At 36.8% G+C, this 18,106-nt stretch overlaps 1 protein-coding gene and 1 non-coding gene across 4 annotated transcripts in view; both read right to left on the reverse strand.

Annotated features, from left to right (window-relative positions):
- Positions 1 to 18,106, reverse strand: part of SUPT3H (SPT3 homolog, SAGA and STAGA complex component) — a 537,375-nt gene that overhangs the window by 82,272 nt on the left and 436,997 nt on the right. For all 3 annotated transcript variants that reach the window (XM_049652810.1, XM_049652809.1, XM_049652811.1), the window contains 2 exons: positions 14,438 to 14,605; positions 3,638 to 3,748 (listed from right to left, as the gene is read on the reverse strand). In XM_049652810.1, the coding sequence (XP_049508767.1) occupies positions 3,638 to 3,748; positions 14,438 to 14,605 (279 nt within the window). The remainder of the gene's footprint in view (positions 1 to 3,637; positions 3,749 to 14,437; positions 14,606 to 18,106) is intronic.
- On the reverse strand, positions 5,137 to 5,282 carry LOC125939250 (U4 spliceosomal RNA). Its single transcript, XR_007462993.1, has one exon. It is a non-coding gene; the product is annotated as a U4 spliceosomal RNA (small nuclear RNA).

Here is an 18,106-nt window from a genome sequence, read left to right on the forward strand (position 1 = left end):
TCAGGTACGTAGAGGGATGGGGACAATCGCAAATGTGTTTTAGGAGGCAGGTTTTGGGGCTGGAAGTTGGAAGGCCCAAATTTTAGACCTTGGTTATATCATTTAGTCTAATTAATAGCTTAACCTCAGAAAAATTACATCAATCTTCTAGGTATGATACTTTCTCTGAGCTTCTGCATAGGATTGCGAATAAAGGAGAACACAGGAAAGAAAGAAATCACCAACTAAAACCAATAGGCTAGACACAGTACTGCCATAACTCCTTGGTCAGAGATGGTGGCTGAGAAGTGTTTCCACCACCTGCGTATGAACGGCAGGCTGGCCGGTGTCTCAGCTCTCCACCCCTTTCCTCTCTGTGTCAGCAGCCACTAGGTGCAAAGCATCGTTTCCCTCTTCCTCCTCATCTCCACCTAACACAGCTTCAATCTCTTCTTCTGACATTTCAACTCATTGCCTGGGTGAGGAACTCACAATTCTTTATGCAACGAACTGTAGTTCTGAAACCGAGCATGTTGTGATTTTTGTACAAAGTTACGTCAAAAGTCATTAACAGAGTGGAAAACGGAATGAGGACTCACTAAAAGCAGATTGCTCCGGGTTTATTGATTGATTGATGTTGGAATTAGATGTCTGTGTAACCTACTGTCATTTTCATTCTCTAAATCAATTTCCAAGTATTGGGAATTGGCTACACATGAATCAAGTGATGGCTATTTTAAATTAGCCATCACATCTATATATACACCAGACAAGCACTTAGATTTGGAATGACATGGTGCAAGGACACAATCTTTATGTCTCATAAGTATAAGCTAGTTGTTATGAGCATTTCAGTTTACAAAGGAACTGGTAGGCTAGAGGTAACTGAGCTCAACTTTTCTGTATGAAAATTTAGGTCTCAATCCATGGTTACTACAGACTGTCTGCATGCCTCCTCTCTTCTTACGAGTTGCAGCTCAAAACCTACGTAGCAGTGTCCCTAGGCAGCATGAAGTATTATTTCAGGGAGTGAGCCTCAAGGAGCTGGACATCAACATGCCCCAACATCAGAAGCACCTCCTTTTAGCAGCTGAAGGTATGTGGGGGGCCAGGAGAGAAGCGCCATATTGTTAGATACCCAGTCTGCAAATCTGTCCCACTTTAAGGAGAATTTTTAACTAATCTGAAAGACAGATTTATGAAAGGAACAGCATAGGGAATATTGTCAATAATATTATAATAGCGTTGTACAGTGACAGATGGTGGCTACACTTGTGGTGAACACAGCATGATGTATAGGGTTGTTGAATCACTATGTTGTATGCCTGAAACTCCACTGTGTATCAATGATACTTCAATAAAAAAGGGACAGATTTATGTATTATATATAACATATACCATGAAACTAGGTCTTCCTGATCATATTAATCATGCTATAAAATAGAGTAGGCACATTCAGTCCTGCAGCCTGGGCAAATTATTATAGCTCTAGGTAATAAAGCAGACTTTTCAAGGTGGGTCTTTTCTGAGGACTGATGAAAATGCAGGCGCCCCCTCTCTGGTGATTTTTACCAATTGCTGTCACTCTGGTAGTGGCTAAGTGAACTTTCGAGGTCATGGTTTATTTGTTCTATTTTTCCAGATCTGTTTAAATTAAGCATTTAAAAGTTGCAACCTTTAATTTAAAAAACCATATTGGTTATATGTTTATTACATAAACAGTAGCTTAAATCATATCTGAACTTGGTTTCAAGTACATTTTCTGACCATCTGATAATCTCAGATTATCAAAGCAACATACATGAATAACAGAATACCAGTGAGGCATGTATATATATATATATATATATATATATATATATATATATATATATGACATTGTTTATATGTATGTGTGTGTACATATGTATATGTGTGTGTGTATACATCAACATCCCCCAACACCAGAAAAACCTCCTTTATACACACACACACACACACACACACACACGTATATAAACAATGTCATCAACCAAGATGGTTAAATGATCGGTCCAATGTATTTACATATAAAAAACTTGGAAGAATGAAGCAGCCACCACTCCTTCTTATGACTAGGAGATTTTCCCCTTATATTGGATGTTCCTTTATGCAATTTTATCCATTATTTTAGTTAGGTTCTTTCTCAAAAATCCTGTTTCCCCTTGTTATTCTTTAACCTGCCCCCTTTTCCTTCTCTCTCCACTCCACTGCCTCAACCTTTTAGTCATTATTTGGCTCTTATCTATGGACTTGATAGTTTTAATCCTTTGTTAGAAGATGGTTCTTTCAATCTCAGTTTTTAAATTCTTCCAACCATCTCATATTTTTCTAAATTTCATTTTTATTTTGCCTTATCACTAAAAATCATCTCACCTACCATGCAGGAAAAAAGAAAAAGAGATACTTGATTCATTCTGTCCTTTCAACTGAATGATCTAAAAACATTCATGCAGAAGGATATATTGCTTTCATCAGTGTATTAAAATCATGTCCTCATAACATAGAAGACAAATTTTACATATTAAACAAAAGTGAAAATAATAGTTATGATTACAAAAAACTTCTGGACCCAAATATACAAAGCTTGAGATACATTCTTGCTGTCACAATGAGCATCCATATAATTCACTAATGAAAATTAAGAATGGAAAGCAAGCATTCCTTTTAACTAAAATGCAGAAAAAAAGGAGATGATAGAAATCATGATTTCTATCAATGGATAATAGTAAAACCCATCCTCAGGAGAAAACGCATAGTATATTATACCTATTTATGTATGTATGTATGTATGTGTGTATAATGTTAAACATATATGTAGTCTGCTTTAGTGTATTAAGCAGAAATGAATATGAAGAAACCAAACAAATAGTAAATTCTAATGTTCCTCAGCCTTCAATCAAACTTCACTTTCTGAATATCAAACCCATGCCTCAACAGAGAAAGACTTGGAGAAAGTTCTATTAACAGGAATAAAGATTTTTTTTAAAACGGCCACGAGATGAGCATTTAAATAAAACACACACACACACACACATGCACACACACACACGCACACACACACACACATACACACACTTTCTTTAGGCTGTTGAAATACAGTCTTTAATTCTCCATTAAAAAAAAAAAAAAAACAAACCCTGATTATAAGCTTTACAACCATTTGAAGATGTGAAAGACTATCTGCATTTCAGCCTACTTCAAAGCCAGTAAAGAAATCATTTCTTCTTCTTCCAACTCAAAGTATGTTTAGGAGCAGGACATCTGATAGAAGTGGCATTGCCAATCTAACCAATTTTAAAATATAAAGTGCTTCTGGCAATATTTGGATACATATAATTTGACAAAAAAGTTTTATAAACCTAAGCTTCGAAAAATAGAAAATATAAGCCCCAACAACAAAAAAGCATAATTTGTAATTGAAAGAAAATAATATTTTGTAGAAAAAAATTGTCCTTCCAAAAAGAGACAAAAATGACTAACTTTTATTTCCCAAGAGGACTATGCCACTTTTATACAACAAAATTACCGTCGCCACAAATTGCTTTCAACAATTCCATTGCTTCTTCATTTGACCACTTGAAAATCAAAATTCTTTCAGATTATAAATATAACTTTTTATAACTCTGTTATTACGTACTGTGAATGGGGAAAGGGGGCCAATCTTGTGGCCGTAGCGTCGAACGGCCTCTCTGATGTGGCAGGGCTGGATGGCATCGCTGTGAGCCTCAACACCACAGGCCGCAGTGCTCTGCGACAGAAAAACACATAAATTGTTACTAAATCAAAAACACACAACAGAACTACAGTGTATAAAATATGAAAATAAACTTTTATAAAATGGACGTTTTTTTCCCCTTTGGGATGCACATTCCTGCTGCCATATACTACGTTTAAAAAAAAAATTCCATTAACAAATCAAAGATGACTTCTACGTGACCCCTTCCTTAGCAGACCTACCAAATGCAATTTTTATGCCCACAATATTTCACCTAGGCCTGCCTGTCAGGGTGCAGGAGAATACAGCCACTTGCGTGTAGATGAGAATCGTCGTGGGGGCTTGCTGAAAGAAGTTATAAAAGGAAGTTATTTTTTTTTAAAAACATTTAAACATTTATCATTACAAATGTTTCTTTGGGACCTGTTGGGCATGTTTCTGAAATAACTTGAGGGTCATCAATTTTAAAATGAAAAATATAAAATTGCTGTATATTTATTTATAATACTGGGGTCTGTCCTAAACAATCATGTTACCTTGGTTCCTAGGGCCAAAAGAAAATAAAACAAACCTGTCTCTTTTAATCTGCTTCATCTGTAAAAAGGCAGGTTTGAAAGTACAAAAAGACAAAAGAAAGAGAAAGATGATCTGCAAGGAGGGTATGGATACCAGCTCAAGAAATGTATGTAACGTGATTTAAAAAAATTAAAATGTTCAATACGAGCAAGGTAGTCTTGTGGTTCAGTTGCAGGCTCTGGTTTTCCAAATACCTGAGTCCAGATCCTATCAGTTACCAGTCCTGTCAAGTAATGTAATATCTCTGCATTTCAGTTTCCTCATCTATAAAATTGGGGCAATAATTTTAATTGCTTTATAGTTCAATGGATACCACATGCCAGTCATTAACATTAAAGAATCAACAGGAAGAAACAGTAGTTTGTGTATTACTATAGCTGTATTCTAGAGGTCAGTCATAGTCACATGATGATTATTTGTTTTTCTGATAATTACTAAAATGACCACTTTCATAATTCCTTCTAGGAGTATAACTAATATGACCGCTATGGATGGCGATTTGGCAAAATCTTGTCAAATGGAAATGGACCGCCATTTTTGACCCAATTTCACCTCTAAGGATTTATCCTACAAATATATTACACAGGTACACAATTTTATATATCGTATCTATACTCTCACTGCAGAACTATTAGGATTGATGAGGTAAATATTCATCAATGAGGGAACACTAAAATAAATTATGATACATCCATCGAATGAAACAGAAACTACATCAACCACCAAAAGTTCCATCCCTACTCCTATGGAACTGTCTCTAAGACGTATTGTATGAAAAAATGCAAGGTGTCCAACTGGGTGGCACTATGTTACCACTTATTTTTTTAAAAGGCCGAACATTATAAACTCATTTAAGCATAGAATATTTTTGCAAGGGAACACCAAACATCAGTAATAGTCCTTATCTCTTGAAGGATAAATGGGTATCTATTAGCAATAATCGCGCCTCGGATAAACCTCATTGGCTATGATACTGCCACTGCTCAAAGCTTGATAAATGGGTATCTAAAGGACAGGGATTAGAAGAGACATTTTCACTGTAGATCCTTCTGTACTTTTCAGATGTTCTTTCTGTACCTTGTGCATGCTTTTCCAATAGCTAGTAAAAGAATATAAAAATTCCCATTCAATGAGAACATCTGCTAATTATCTAAGCTGAACCTGAAATAAAGTGTACAATATGAAACAAACCAGATCTTGACCATTGTTATGATTTTAATAAGATATGCAATAAACCAAATAGGAATTTACTCTAGAGTCTCTTTCTCAACTTCATTCCAACAATGCCCTTTAAATAACGTATCCGTTGTGCCCGCAATCACACAAATTGTTATCTTAACCCTTCATTTGGCACTGATATATAAGTACACAGGATTTTTTTTTGAATGTTTTCTTGATTCTAATTTCAAATACTTCGTGTCAGTTGGAATATATTAGAATAAATGCAATTAGTAGGTATCTGATAAGGGTAAAGACTCTTCTGTGAGTCCACTGGGCCCCAGAAGATGAATATGACTAATACAGACTCATTAAAGGTTGAGGCATTCTATCTATTTGTGGAAATCAATGCAAATATTTAGCTGGATTTGGAATTTAGAGCTAAGTTTTGCAGTGGAAATACAAAAGAGAGAAATCAAGAGGGTCAATCTTCTGCATAGTAAGTAGGATGGAAAGTTCCTCTACGGGATCTCCTTTCTCCCCACAACTTGGATTTATGTTTCATTTCTTTCCTCCATGGCCAATGTATGATCCTACTTTTCCTTACTTTTCCAAATAAATTTGGTTTTAGTCAAAACCATAGGACATTTGGTCAAAATCTCTCAGAACCTCTGGCAGGGCAATCAAATAGGATTTCAGAACACTGAAGGAAACGTAAGCTAGAAACTAATGGTTGAAGCGTGATCTTCACTAAAAACATGAAGCTAACTTATATAAAAAACAAAAATATTCACTTTTGTGAAAAATGTCATCAGATTTCCAATTTGCCCATTTCCGATTTATCTATAATTAAGTAACCGCAAACAGCAGGAAGTTACCATGTGCACATTTCTACACTTTCTTGACTTGCCCACTGAGTTCTTTGGAAGGGAACCTTTAAATCTAAAATGATAGATTTTGGAAATCTCTTCACATTTCTGTCAACATCCAGGACTTCACTAAGGTATTTGTAATCTGTTCAAATTCAGAATTCATACCAAGTTGAGAATTTTTAATTTAGCAGTGGCTCTACCCTTTTTGTAGTATTCTTCATAACTGTTTCAGAAGAATAAGCATTACACTTATATATTTGTCATTTAATCTTTAAAACTCTTCTATCTGGGGGCGCCTGGGTGGCTCAGTTGATTGAGCATCTGACTTTGGCTCAGGTCATGATCTCACAGTTCGTGAGTTCAAGCCCCATACTGGGCTATCTGCTGTCAGCATGAACCTGCTTCGGATCCTCTGTCCCCCTCTCTCTCTGCCCCTGCCCAGTTCATGCTCTCTCTTTCAAAAATAAATAAACGTTAAAAAATAAAAAATAAAAACAAACGTCTTCTATCTGCTATGATCACATTTAAAGAGCGCTAGATTTATTTATCAATTCATCTCTCCCATTTGGATTGTGCCAACACTTTAGGATACTCTTTATTTTTAAAATTTCAAGGATAAAGCCTACATATTTGACAACGTAAGGAGTCCTGTTGTGCAACGAGTGCTGAAATCGCCACCAAAATAAATCATTTATCTCCCTGAGAAAAGCTCTTGGTAAAGTTCTCCCTCATATGTCAGGTCCTCCTCCTCTTGGCTGCATTCACACCATTCTGGTGTTCTTCCACTGCATCTTTACTTATGTCTCTTCATCCAAAAGCTGATGCAGGGAACTGGAGGCTGAAGTATCATATGGAATCCCACATATTCCTGGATTGGAGCACTGTCTCTCCGCTTGTCCTTGCTGGCTTCTGTTGAATAAAGTCTCCCCACAGTTTGAACTCGCGACTGTGGTCCAAGGAAGCTACACTGAACTTGTATTGCTGCTGGATCTCAAACAAACATCTGTGCCTGTCTTGACTTTTAAAAAAAATGGTCAGCGGGGCGCCTGGGTGGCTCAGTTGGTTGAGCGTCCGACTTCGGCTCAGGTCACGATCTTGCGGTCCGTGAGTTCGAGCCCCGCGTCGGGTTCTGGGCTGATGGCCCAGAGCCTGGAGCCTGCTTCCGATTCTGTGTCTCCCTCTCTCTCTGCCCCTCCCCCGTTCATGCTCTGTCTCTCTCTGTCTCAAAAATAAATAAATGTTAAAAAAAAATTTTTTTTAAATAAAAAAAAAAAATGGTGAGCAAGTTAAATCGTCCTATCCTTTCTCAGCCTTTCCCTTGCCAGGGAAGTCCAATTTTAAGAAGGACCTGGAATCTCAGATAATGGCCACTTATTCTTTCCACATCCAGAATGATGGACTAGATCTTTTGTTAAACTTGAAATATTGGTTCTTACAGAGGAGGAGCACATATTTCAGATGAGAGCAAAACAAAAGGTTAGTACTACTATTACTGATATTTTTATTACTCACTGACCTCAAAGGTTGATTTATAATCTGACTGGCCAGGTATGTGTCTTCCTTTTATTCACTGCTGGACACATAGCTTTCCCAGAGCTTTGTGCTTATGGAGGATTCTTTTCAGATGAAGGTGGGCCATTCTTTGGCCAAAGATTACAGTATATAATATAGTTTTAATAGTTGATTTTCTCATTTCAAAGTTTAATTGAGATGTTTATTGTTAAAACTGTAGTTCTATGTAACTAGAAAAATCTTTTCTTTAAGGAAATCAAAACTAGAAAAGGTACTTAAAGAGAAGATGAGAGTATCACTAGATTTAAGGATTCATACGTTATTAAATCTGGAAGCAATGCAAGATGCCATCTGTTCGAAACTTCCCCAACTCCTACCCCATTTTATAGATGAGAAAGTGAGGATAAGGGACATGGCCAAGATTATAGTGACCGTACCACTGTATGGCTATACATTGAATCTCTTGGCTTCTAGGACACATGGCTAATACATATAGGCTTTATGATTTTATGTAGAATGAGTTGTACCGTCTTCCCACCATAGCTGAAGTTTCCCGGGACTAAAAATGAAAACACAGCAAGAGTCTGAATGTAGAAAGATGTGGATGAGTAAACAGAGAAATAATTAATAGCTTTAAAGTGGGAAATTATTCTGATGTCACTGATTTTGAATTTAGGAGAATTCAGATATGGACTAATCTAATACTTTACTCCGGAAACCTTTTCTATAAAACAACTCTAAGGTGATAGCTTTCAACAAGATTTGGAGAGAAGTATTTAAATATTTAAGAGAAAAAAAGAATTTTTCAGAAGTTTTAGAAATTCTTGAAATTTTTATGTATGTGTGCATAATTATCTCAAATGAATTACAACTTCTTACATACTTAATAAAGCAAGTCCACTGAAGAGGTCTTTTAGGTAACATTTTGTTGTCCTAATTTCAGTTACTGAGTGAGCTGGAGCTCTATAGCTAAAATTCTTTAAAACTACTTTATAATACAGAAGTTCCTTATAGTTCAAATTTTCCCTTAATAAATAAGCACTGAGCTCTGGTGTTTTGTAAATGGAAGAGGAAATGAGATATGAGACTAAAACTTAAATTTGCTATCATTATAAAATTATATCTTGGCATGGTTCCATTACTTGTAATGGCAAATTGTTCTTATTGTAGCAACTTATTTATTTAAAAAAATTTTTTTAAATGTATTTATTTAGTTTTGATAGAGAGAGAGAGAGAGAGAGAGAGAGACAGAGCATGAGTGGGAGAGGGGCAGAGAGAGAGAGGGAGACACAGAATCGGAAGCAGGCTCCAGGCTCTGAGCTGTCAGCACAGAGCCCAATGTGGGGCTCCAACTCACAACTGTGAGATCATGACCTGAGCCGAAGTCGGACACTTAACCGACTGAGCCATCCAGGCACCCTGTCAACTGAGTTTTAGAAAGGAGTATCAACTTTAAACAAATTATGAAAAACAAGAACTTGAAAGCAATAGAGACTGATCAAAACCAGACAGAAATTGGAAAGGGAGTGCCTATATTTCGAAGAAGAGAAGAACAGTGGCTTCAGTTTCCTGTTTTTACTGTTTTAGTATAAGGGTGGGCTCCAGTCAGTATAGGGGGCACATGACCTTAGAGACTTTAAGAAATATAGGCCAGAATTCAGGGCACCCACAGCAGGTGTGAAGTGAGGAAGGAAATACCAAAAATGGGCAAAATCAAAGAAGGTTAGTCCCCAATTCTGTGTACAAACTTTCCCAAATCGATTTCTCTGTGGTACCAAAGCCAAGAAACCCAGTTAAAATGACATGAACTGAGGAGAGATTCCAGCTGCTGCCATTGAAGAGGAGTCTGAGTTTCAAGTTTAGAGCTCAGTGTAGAACAGTAAATTGTCTGCTTAACTCACATGCACACAATCACCACCACTATCAACACCAAGAACTCTTCATATATAAGAGTTCACATATATAAGAGAACACAAAATTTCTACAATATATTACCTATGATATTACCAGGATATAACTGAAAATTACTAGACATGCAACAATGTAAGAAATTGCCTGAGATGAACAGACTGAGAGAGGAGGCATTATTTTGGTCTCCACTGAGCCTAAGTACCACAGAAAGCATGATTTATACTCAATGGAGATGAAAATAAGCCATACTAATTGACCAAAGAAGGATTTTTAAAAAAAATTTTTTTTTAACATTTATTTATTTTTGAGACAGAGAGAGACAAGAGCATGAATGGAGGAGGGGCAGAGAGAGAGTGGGAGACACAGAATCGGAAGCAGGCTCCAGGCTCTGAGCCAACAGCCCAGAGCCTGACACGGGGCTCGAACTCACGGACTGTGAGATCGTGACCTGAGCCGAAGTTGGATGCTCAACCAACTGAGCCACCCAGGCGCCCTGACCAAAGAAAGATGTTAAAGCAGCTATTATAACTATGTTCAAGAAGATAAGGAAAATAAACTTGTAATAAATGACAAATAAACTAGATGCACAACAACTAAAAAGAAATCACGTGGAAATTATAAAGCAATTAAATAGAATATCACAAATAAAAAATTACTGGATGGGTATAACAGACTGGAGCTGATAGAAGAGTCTGGAACATAAAGAAATATCAAAGAATTTATCCAACCTAAAGTAAGAGAAAAGACTGAGAGAACGGTTAAACAGGTACCTGTTGAACAATATCAAAGTAACTATCAAATATGTGCCTGGAGTCTCAGAAGTAGAGGAGAGACAGTGAATTGAAGCATAAAAAAAATATCTGAGGAAGTAACTGCTGAAAATTCCCCCCAAATACTTAAAGGCATAAACCAATAGTCAAGGAGCTCAGTGAACCCTAAGCAGGATAAATACAAAGAAAACCATGTTTGTAGATATCACAGTCAAACTGCTGAAAACTAAAAATAAAGATATAATCCCAAAACCATCCAGAGAAAACGAACACATTACAAACACAGAAACAATAATACAAACTACTGACATATGATTGAAACAATGGATGCCAGAAAATAGTGGAATGATATCATTAAAGTAGTGAAATAAAATTGCCAACCCAGAATTCTATATCCAGTGAAAATATCTTCTAAAAATGAAAGAAAAGATATTTTCAGAAATATGAAAACTCAGAGAAACCGTCACCAGCTAAACCACACTGTAACAAATGCTAAAATAAAATTTAGTAGAACAAAAGAGGAAAATAATACCATAAGGAAATCTGAACATAAAAAAATAGTAAATGTTAAATGGAAATGGTAAATGTTAAAGTCTATTTTTTCTCTTAGTTTCATTAAAATGCATTTGATTATTTAAGGTAAAAATAGTATTATGGTTTATAACATAAGATGTAAGATGTACCACAACTATAGCATAATGGACAAGAGTAAAGTACATGCATCTTACAAATATGAGTCTCATATTTTATGTAAGCAGTACAATAACTCCAAGTACACTGAAAATTTAAGGATATATTGTAATCCTTAGCATAACCACTGAAAAAATAATGCAAAGAGGTATCACTAAGAAACCAGTAGATAAACTGAATTTCTTAAAGAGCACAGAACCCAAAATAAGAAAGAAAAACTGAGAAACAAAAATAGAACAAGCAGAAAACAAATACCAAAATAGTTGACCTATATCGGATCATGTCAATAAATACACTGAATATCAGGGAATTAAAGACTATAATTAAAAGATATACTTTAGAAAGGAAAAAGAAGCAAGACCCAACTATTTGGTGTCTACAAGAGATGTGCTTTAAATATTAAAGGCACAGATACACTGAAAGAAAACTGACAGAAAAACATATCAATGTAAACAGTACAAGAAAGCTGGAATGGCTATAGTAATCAGATAAAATAGAATTCAGAGTGAATAATATTACCAGTGCTAAAAGGAAGATTTCATAAAGATACAGAGGTATGCCATCATCATGGATTATATGAATTGGTACTGTTAAGACATTCATAACCCCAAGCTGATGGAAGTATTCAATCTGATCCCTTTCAAACCCCCACTAGGCTTTTTTGTCTTTTTCTTCCTCCCTTCCCCTCTTCTCCTTCCTTCCTTCCTTCCTTCCTTCCTTCCTTCTTCCTTCCTTTAGGTAGACACTAAGATGTTGATTCTAAAATTTATATAGAAATGCAAAGGACACAGCGTGTCCATAAAATTATGGCTGAAAGATAAAGTTTGAGGTCTCATACTACCCGCTATAAGACCTACTATAAAGCTACAGTAATCAAAGCAAATGGTACCAACAAAACAACTGACAAATCAGTCAATGAGACAAATGAAATTCCAGAAATAAAGACTAGATATGTGGTCATTTGATTATTTCTTTCTTTATTTTTATTTGAGAGAGAGAGAGAGAGAGAGAGAGAGAGAGAGAGAGAGAGAGGTGAGAGAGAGAAAGAGCGTGAGCAGGGTGCAAGGACAGGGAGAGATGAGGAACTTAAGCAGGCTCCACACTCAGCGCACATCCTGACATGGGCTTGATCGCACAACCTGGGGTCATGATCTGAGCTGAAATCAAGAGTTGGACGCTCAACTGAGCCACCCAGGTGTCAATGGTCATTTGATTTTCAACGAAGCCACCGAAGCGATCTAATGGAAGAAAAGAGTCCTCAACAAAAAGTTTGGCAATAACCAGATAACCGTATGTAAAAAAGTGAACTTGACCTCCAGTCATATAATACACAAAAGTTAATCTGATGATGATGAAATAGAAATGGAAGTGATACAGCTTTCAGAGGAAAACACTTATCACCATGACTTGAGAGAAGTCAAAGGTTTCTTAGGATACAGAGAGCAATAAACGTGTGAGAAAACTGGATGAATGAGACTTCATCAGAAGTTCAAAACGTCTGCTCATCAATATATACCATTAAGACAATGAACAGGTAAGGCATGAACTGAGAAACAACATGTAGAAAAAACATTTGACAGAGGATTATTACATAGGATATATATAAAGAACCCCTACAAATTGGTGATAAAAGACAATCTTCCCTCAAAATACTGTAGAAAAGATTTGAAGAGACTTTTCCCTTAGGAAGATACATGAATGGCCAGTCAGCACTTGAAAAAATGCTTAACATCGTTTGTCATCAGGGAAGTGCTAACTCAAAGTAAAATGAGTCACTGTTGAATATCCATTAGAATGGTTAAAAATAAAAACAATGATAACACCAAATGCTGATGAACATGGGAGGCATATACTGCAGGTGTAAGTATAAAATGATACAAATATTTTGGGAAAAAAAAGTCGTGGAGTTTCTTTCTTTCTTTTTTTAATATTTATTTTGAGAGAGAGCGAGAGAGTGGAGGAGGGACAGAGAGAGAGGGAGAGGGAGAGAGAGAATCCCAAGCAGGATCTGGCTGTCAGTGGGGCTCAAAACCACAAACCATGAGATCATCACCTGAACCGGAATGAAGGGTTGGATGCTTAACTGACTGAGCCACCCACACGCCCCATTCTTAGAGTTTCTTTGAACACTGAACACATACATACTCTATGGCCTAGTACTTTAATTCCTGGCTATTTACCCAAGAGAAATAAAGGCATTTGCCCATAAAGACTTTCACGATAAAGTTCACAACAGGTTTATTTGGAATACCTCAATAACTGGAAACAGCCTAGGTGTCCACCATAATCAGAATAAATACACTGATATATTCATACAAGGGATTATTACTCAATAATAAAGAGGAATAAATTACACTTATAGTGAAAAACAAACTTCAAAAATATCTTGAGTGAAAGACATTTCACTCAAAAGAGTTTACATCCTACATTTTTCTTATATGATGTTCTAGAACAGAAAAAAACTGAGCTAGTATGAAAAAAATCAGGACAGTGACTGCCTTTCTAAGGATAGTGGCTGGTATTGACTGGGAAGAGGCATCCAGGAACTTTCTGAACTGATGATAATGTTTTATATCTTTGAGAGGGATTTACAAAACAACAGGTTACACATTTGCCCACATTCGTCAAAGGGTATACTTAAGCATTGAGTGGCTCACTGTGTGCTAAGTTTTACCTTAAAAAAAAAAAAGAACCACAAAAAAATGTTACATGATGAAGTGTTAAGCCATGAGGTGTACTAATGTCTGTAGCTTACTTGGCCTTGTAGCTAAAAAAAAAAAAAAAAAAAAAAAAAAAAAAAAAAAAAAAAAAAAAAAAGATGAACTGACAGATGAGCAAAGGAACAATTAGATGCATAGATATAATAAAAGTCAATATGTAGATAATACCGTAAGTATGGTAAAATGTTCACTGTAGAATCTAGATGGCAGAAACATGGTGTTAACTACAATTCTCTTAATATTTTTGTTACGTTTGAAAATTTTTCTAATAAAATATTAGAAAAAAATCGTTATCTTGCTTTATCCAGAAGAAATCTGTTACGAAAGTTTCAGGAGAAGTCATTAAGTATGGTCAAGCATAAATTGGTTGTTTCTAAAAATCTGAATGATGCGCAAAACAGAGCACATTTTCCAGATCTCTGAAACAAACTCAACGAGCCTTTCTCCGAAGCTCTGCATCAGAAAAAAAAAAAAAAAAAAAAAAAAGGAAAAAGAAAAAAAATTGTCACTGACCTTTTTTCTTTTCCTTTGCTTGGTTTTAGTCAAGTCTTGTCCAGCACTCCCATTCCCAAGGGATCCTGATGTGGTTTTCCCTGAGTGCTGTGACCCAGATGATGGGGCTGTTGGTGTGGGAGGAGGTGTGGTCTCAGGAGATTCTGGGTAGGACTTCATGCTAGACCCCTGCCCAAAGAGATTTGGTTTTGAAATCAAGTGACCAGGACTTCTACTGACATTCAATTTGGTTGAATACCTCCTGAATTCAATACTTCTTGAGGTTTACAAGTATCAAAACACAAGGTATGATTATCTAGTGCACAGAAATGGTGCCCTGTCTTGCCCCTGAGAGTCTAAATAGTCTAAATTTTTAATCTGTCTGATCAGCTTAATCTTAATCTGTCTACTACAGCTTCTGAAATTTCTGTTGATTCGGTCAGATAGAGAGATTTCTACTTGGAGGTTCTGTCAGCATGTCAGACTTACATGTCTCAAAAGGCACCTCTGAAGTCCCCCCCAAACCGGACGCTGTCCAGACATGATTTGTATCAGTGTGACCAGCCTTCTACCAGTGACTCAAACTCAGCGCCTGAGGGTCACTGTAGATACCTCTAGCTCCTTCCATTTCTAGTTCCTTCCTTCTTTCATAATATCCCTCATTTCTATCTGGTTTCTTTGGCCATGACTGCAGGTCTGTTCTCTCTTCCATGTAGAAGCGCTTCAAATGTTTGAGGACTGTCACTTTGCATAGCCTCTTTTCTTTTACAGGTCAAATTAGCTCACATTCCTTCAACCACTCATTTCAGGTTCTTTCACCTTTAGATATAACTCGCCTTTAGATATCCTCTACTGTGTCAATGTCCTTCCTATTGGATGGTACCTAAACACTGAAACTAAACACAAAAATTTCCTTATCAGTAACATCACAGTATTAGCTCCTAAGAAATGTACAAGCCAATAAAAGCCTAGAAGCTTTTTTTTCAGATATGGTATTATTAGTCCACATTTTCTTTATCCCACCACCTATACTAACCATACTATCTGCTGGCCTACACTTCTCCATATTTAAAAAAATTAAGCTGGGGCGCCTGGGTGGCTTGGTCGGTTGAGTGTCTGACTTCGGCTCAGGTCACGATCTCACAGTCCGTGAGTTCGAGCCCCGCGTCGGGCTCTGTGCTGACAGCTCAGAGCCTGGAGCCTGTTTCAGATTCTGTGTCTCCCTCTCTCTCTGCCCCTCCCCTGTTCATGCTCTGTCTCTCTCTGTCTCAAAAATAAATAAACATTAAAAAAAAAATTTAAAAAAAAATAAAAAAAATTAAGCTAAACTTTGTAAAATGTTTGGCTGAAATGCATGTATTGGTTTCAGAAATATTTCTTTGATTTGGCTGCCTAGGAACATTATCAAACAAGAAGGAATAAGGCTAATTTGGCATGAGTTGTTCTTAGGAAAAACAAGGTAACTCCTAGAGATCTCTGCTTGCTGTGCATAAACCATATGTTAGAAAAAAAACCTTAAAAATTAACTTCAATTCCTATTAAAGATGCTAATCTGAGAACCCAAGCATAACTAGCTTGGTTCCTTATCTGCCTAGTGTTCAAGAATGTCAGTCATTAAAATAGAATGTATTATGTATTAACTCCATACCTTGAGAGCTTGATTCCAATCCAAAGCACGTAGCACCTCCATTTGGATCTTCCTAAAACACCCATTTGAACTCATCACCCTTTAGGAGCCAAGAACCCTTCAACAACTCTTCCTTAACTCTAAGAGCCTAAGGCTTAATTTTCTAATCTGACCTCCTCCTCTTCCTCAATGAATCCTTTGCTTGAATACTTTAATCAGCTTTGTTTTTCCCTTCTACAATTACACCTATGCTGCCTCTGAGGCCTAGAATATTCTTCCCAGTTTTACCATCTTGTCAAAGTCCTATCTTCCCTCAACACCAGCTTCCTCTCTGAAGTCTTCTCTACAGTCAGGGATTGTTTCTATACCTCCATGCTTCCTGTCTATGGCACTCATTTGGAAATTAGCATATGCAATCTCAAATTGTCTGTTTGCTTGTTCTTCATTTCCTTGTTTGTTTTACAGAACACAGATCATACCAGTCTTTGGGGTTCCCCTTTGTACCCAATTTGTTAAAAAGCCCTTTAAAGCAGGCCCTTGATGTTGGTTGCTGGTTTGTAACTTTGATGAGGAAGAATCCTACTTTAGAGTGGCCATTCTCTGTGTTTTGTCAGGTAATAAAGGGCAGGAAGATTTCCAGTCCCTCTGAATGTTCATTTTGACCACCAGTCACACAGGAGGAGGGGTGTCTGGACGGCCAGGGAAACGCTTGAGGCTTTGCTAACATATTTAGTCAGGATGCTTTCCGACACTCACGCTCCCGCCTCCCAGAGAGCCCGGGAAACCGAGCACACACAGGCCATTTTTCTTAACTACTGGGTAGCTGGGAGCAGCAGCTGTGGTTGCTGAGCGGTTGCCCAGGGCAGCTTGGCCACCCTGGAGAACCAAGAAAGAAGGGAAATAAAGAGTTTTCCTAGCCATGCAAGCAATCCCTTGAATGTTAAGGGAAAACTAGGCTTGTTATGTTCACTGTAAATTTCTTCAATTAGAAATGTTACAACAAATTTGTCTGATGTTAATGAAAAGCATACTTATACACATATTCATAAAGTGAACGTGTACCAAAGATATTTTTAAAGGGTGTTCTTTGACATCGTAATTTGGGTTTGTAACGTAAAGAAAACAAAGTGTTTAATCAACTGAGTAAGCTTTAGGGACTTTTAAAGTATGATGACTGATAATGATGTATGATCTTTTCTAAGAAAAAAAAGGATTTGTAATGGGCAAAACACTTTAATTTCTACTTGGATTCCAAGCCAATCTGATCCTCCAAGGGGAATAAAAAGATGTCAATCTTCTGACGGATAATGAGATATATAGGCATATATATTTATATATTTTCTAAGTATCCAAGAGCAGAGATGCTTAAACTTGGGGTCCGTAGGGTTCACAGATCCCTTAGATCCATAGAATGGTTTCAGAGGGTCTTTGAACACCCTGAATTGTATACAAAATTTGTGAATGTGTTTACGGAGACAGGGTTTATAGTTTTTGCCAAATTCTCAAAGGGGCTTAGCCATTTTCAGGTTGTATATTTCACCCAACTTGATCCAAAGCTCGCTTCACAGCTATACATATAGATGTTAACCTAACCTCCTTGCTGCCTTCTATACGGTTATTAGATTGAATTATATGAAATTGCTGTTTGTGCTAGTAAAAAAAAGTTACATATTAGCAAATTAGTTCAATAGATAATACCACATTTCTGGTTTGCAGCTATATGCTGCTTACAGAGCATCTTCATAATAAGAATGTTACACAGTTACTGCACAATGTCTTAAAGTTTGGCAAGATTTTATAGTCCCCTAAGTGGGGGTCCCAGCCACATAAACTGGATATGAAAGGATGTGATCCTCACATGACAAGGGCCAATCTGAACACAGAGAATAAGTGGAGCCATGCTTCTTTAAATCATGTTTAGAGCTGGATCAATAACTGGGAAGTAAAATTATCAATAAACGTTGGGAATTATTAGGACACGAATAATAGTGGTCCTCTCATTTCTGAGGCGCAAAGAAATAAAGAACTATTCTCAACATTGTTCAAAGGCCCAAACCGGTTGT

Source organism: Panthera uncia (genome assembly GCF_023721935.1).
Source record: "Panthera uncia isolate 11264 chromosome B2 unlocalized genomic scaffold, Puncia_PCG_1.0 HiC_scaffold_24, whole genome shotgun sequence".
NCBI lineage: Eukaryota > Metazoa > Chordata > Mammalia > Carnivora > Felidae > Panthera > Panthera uncia.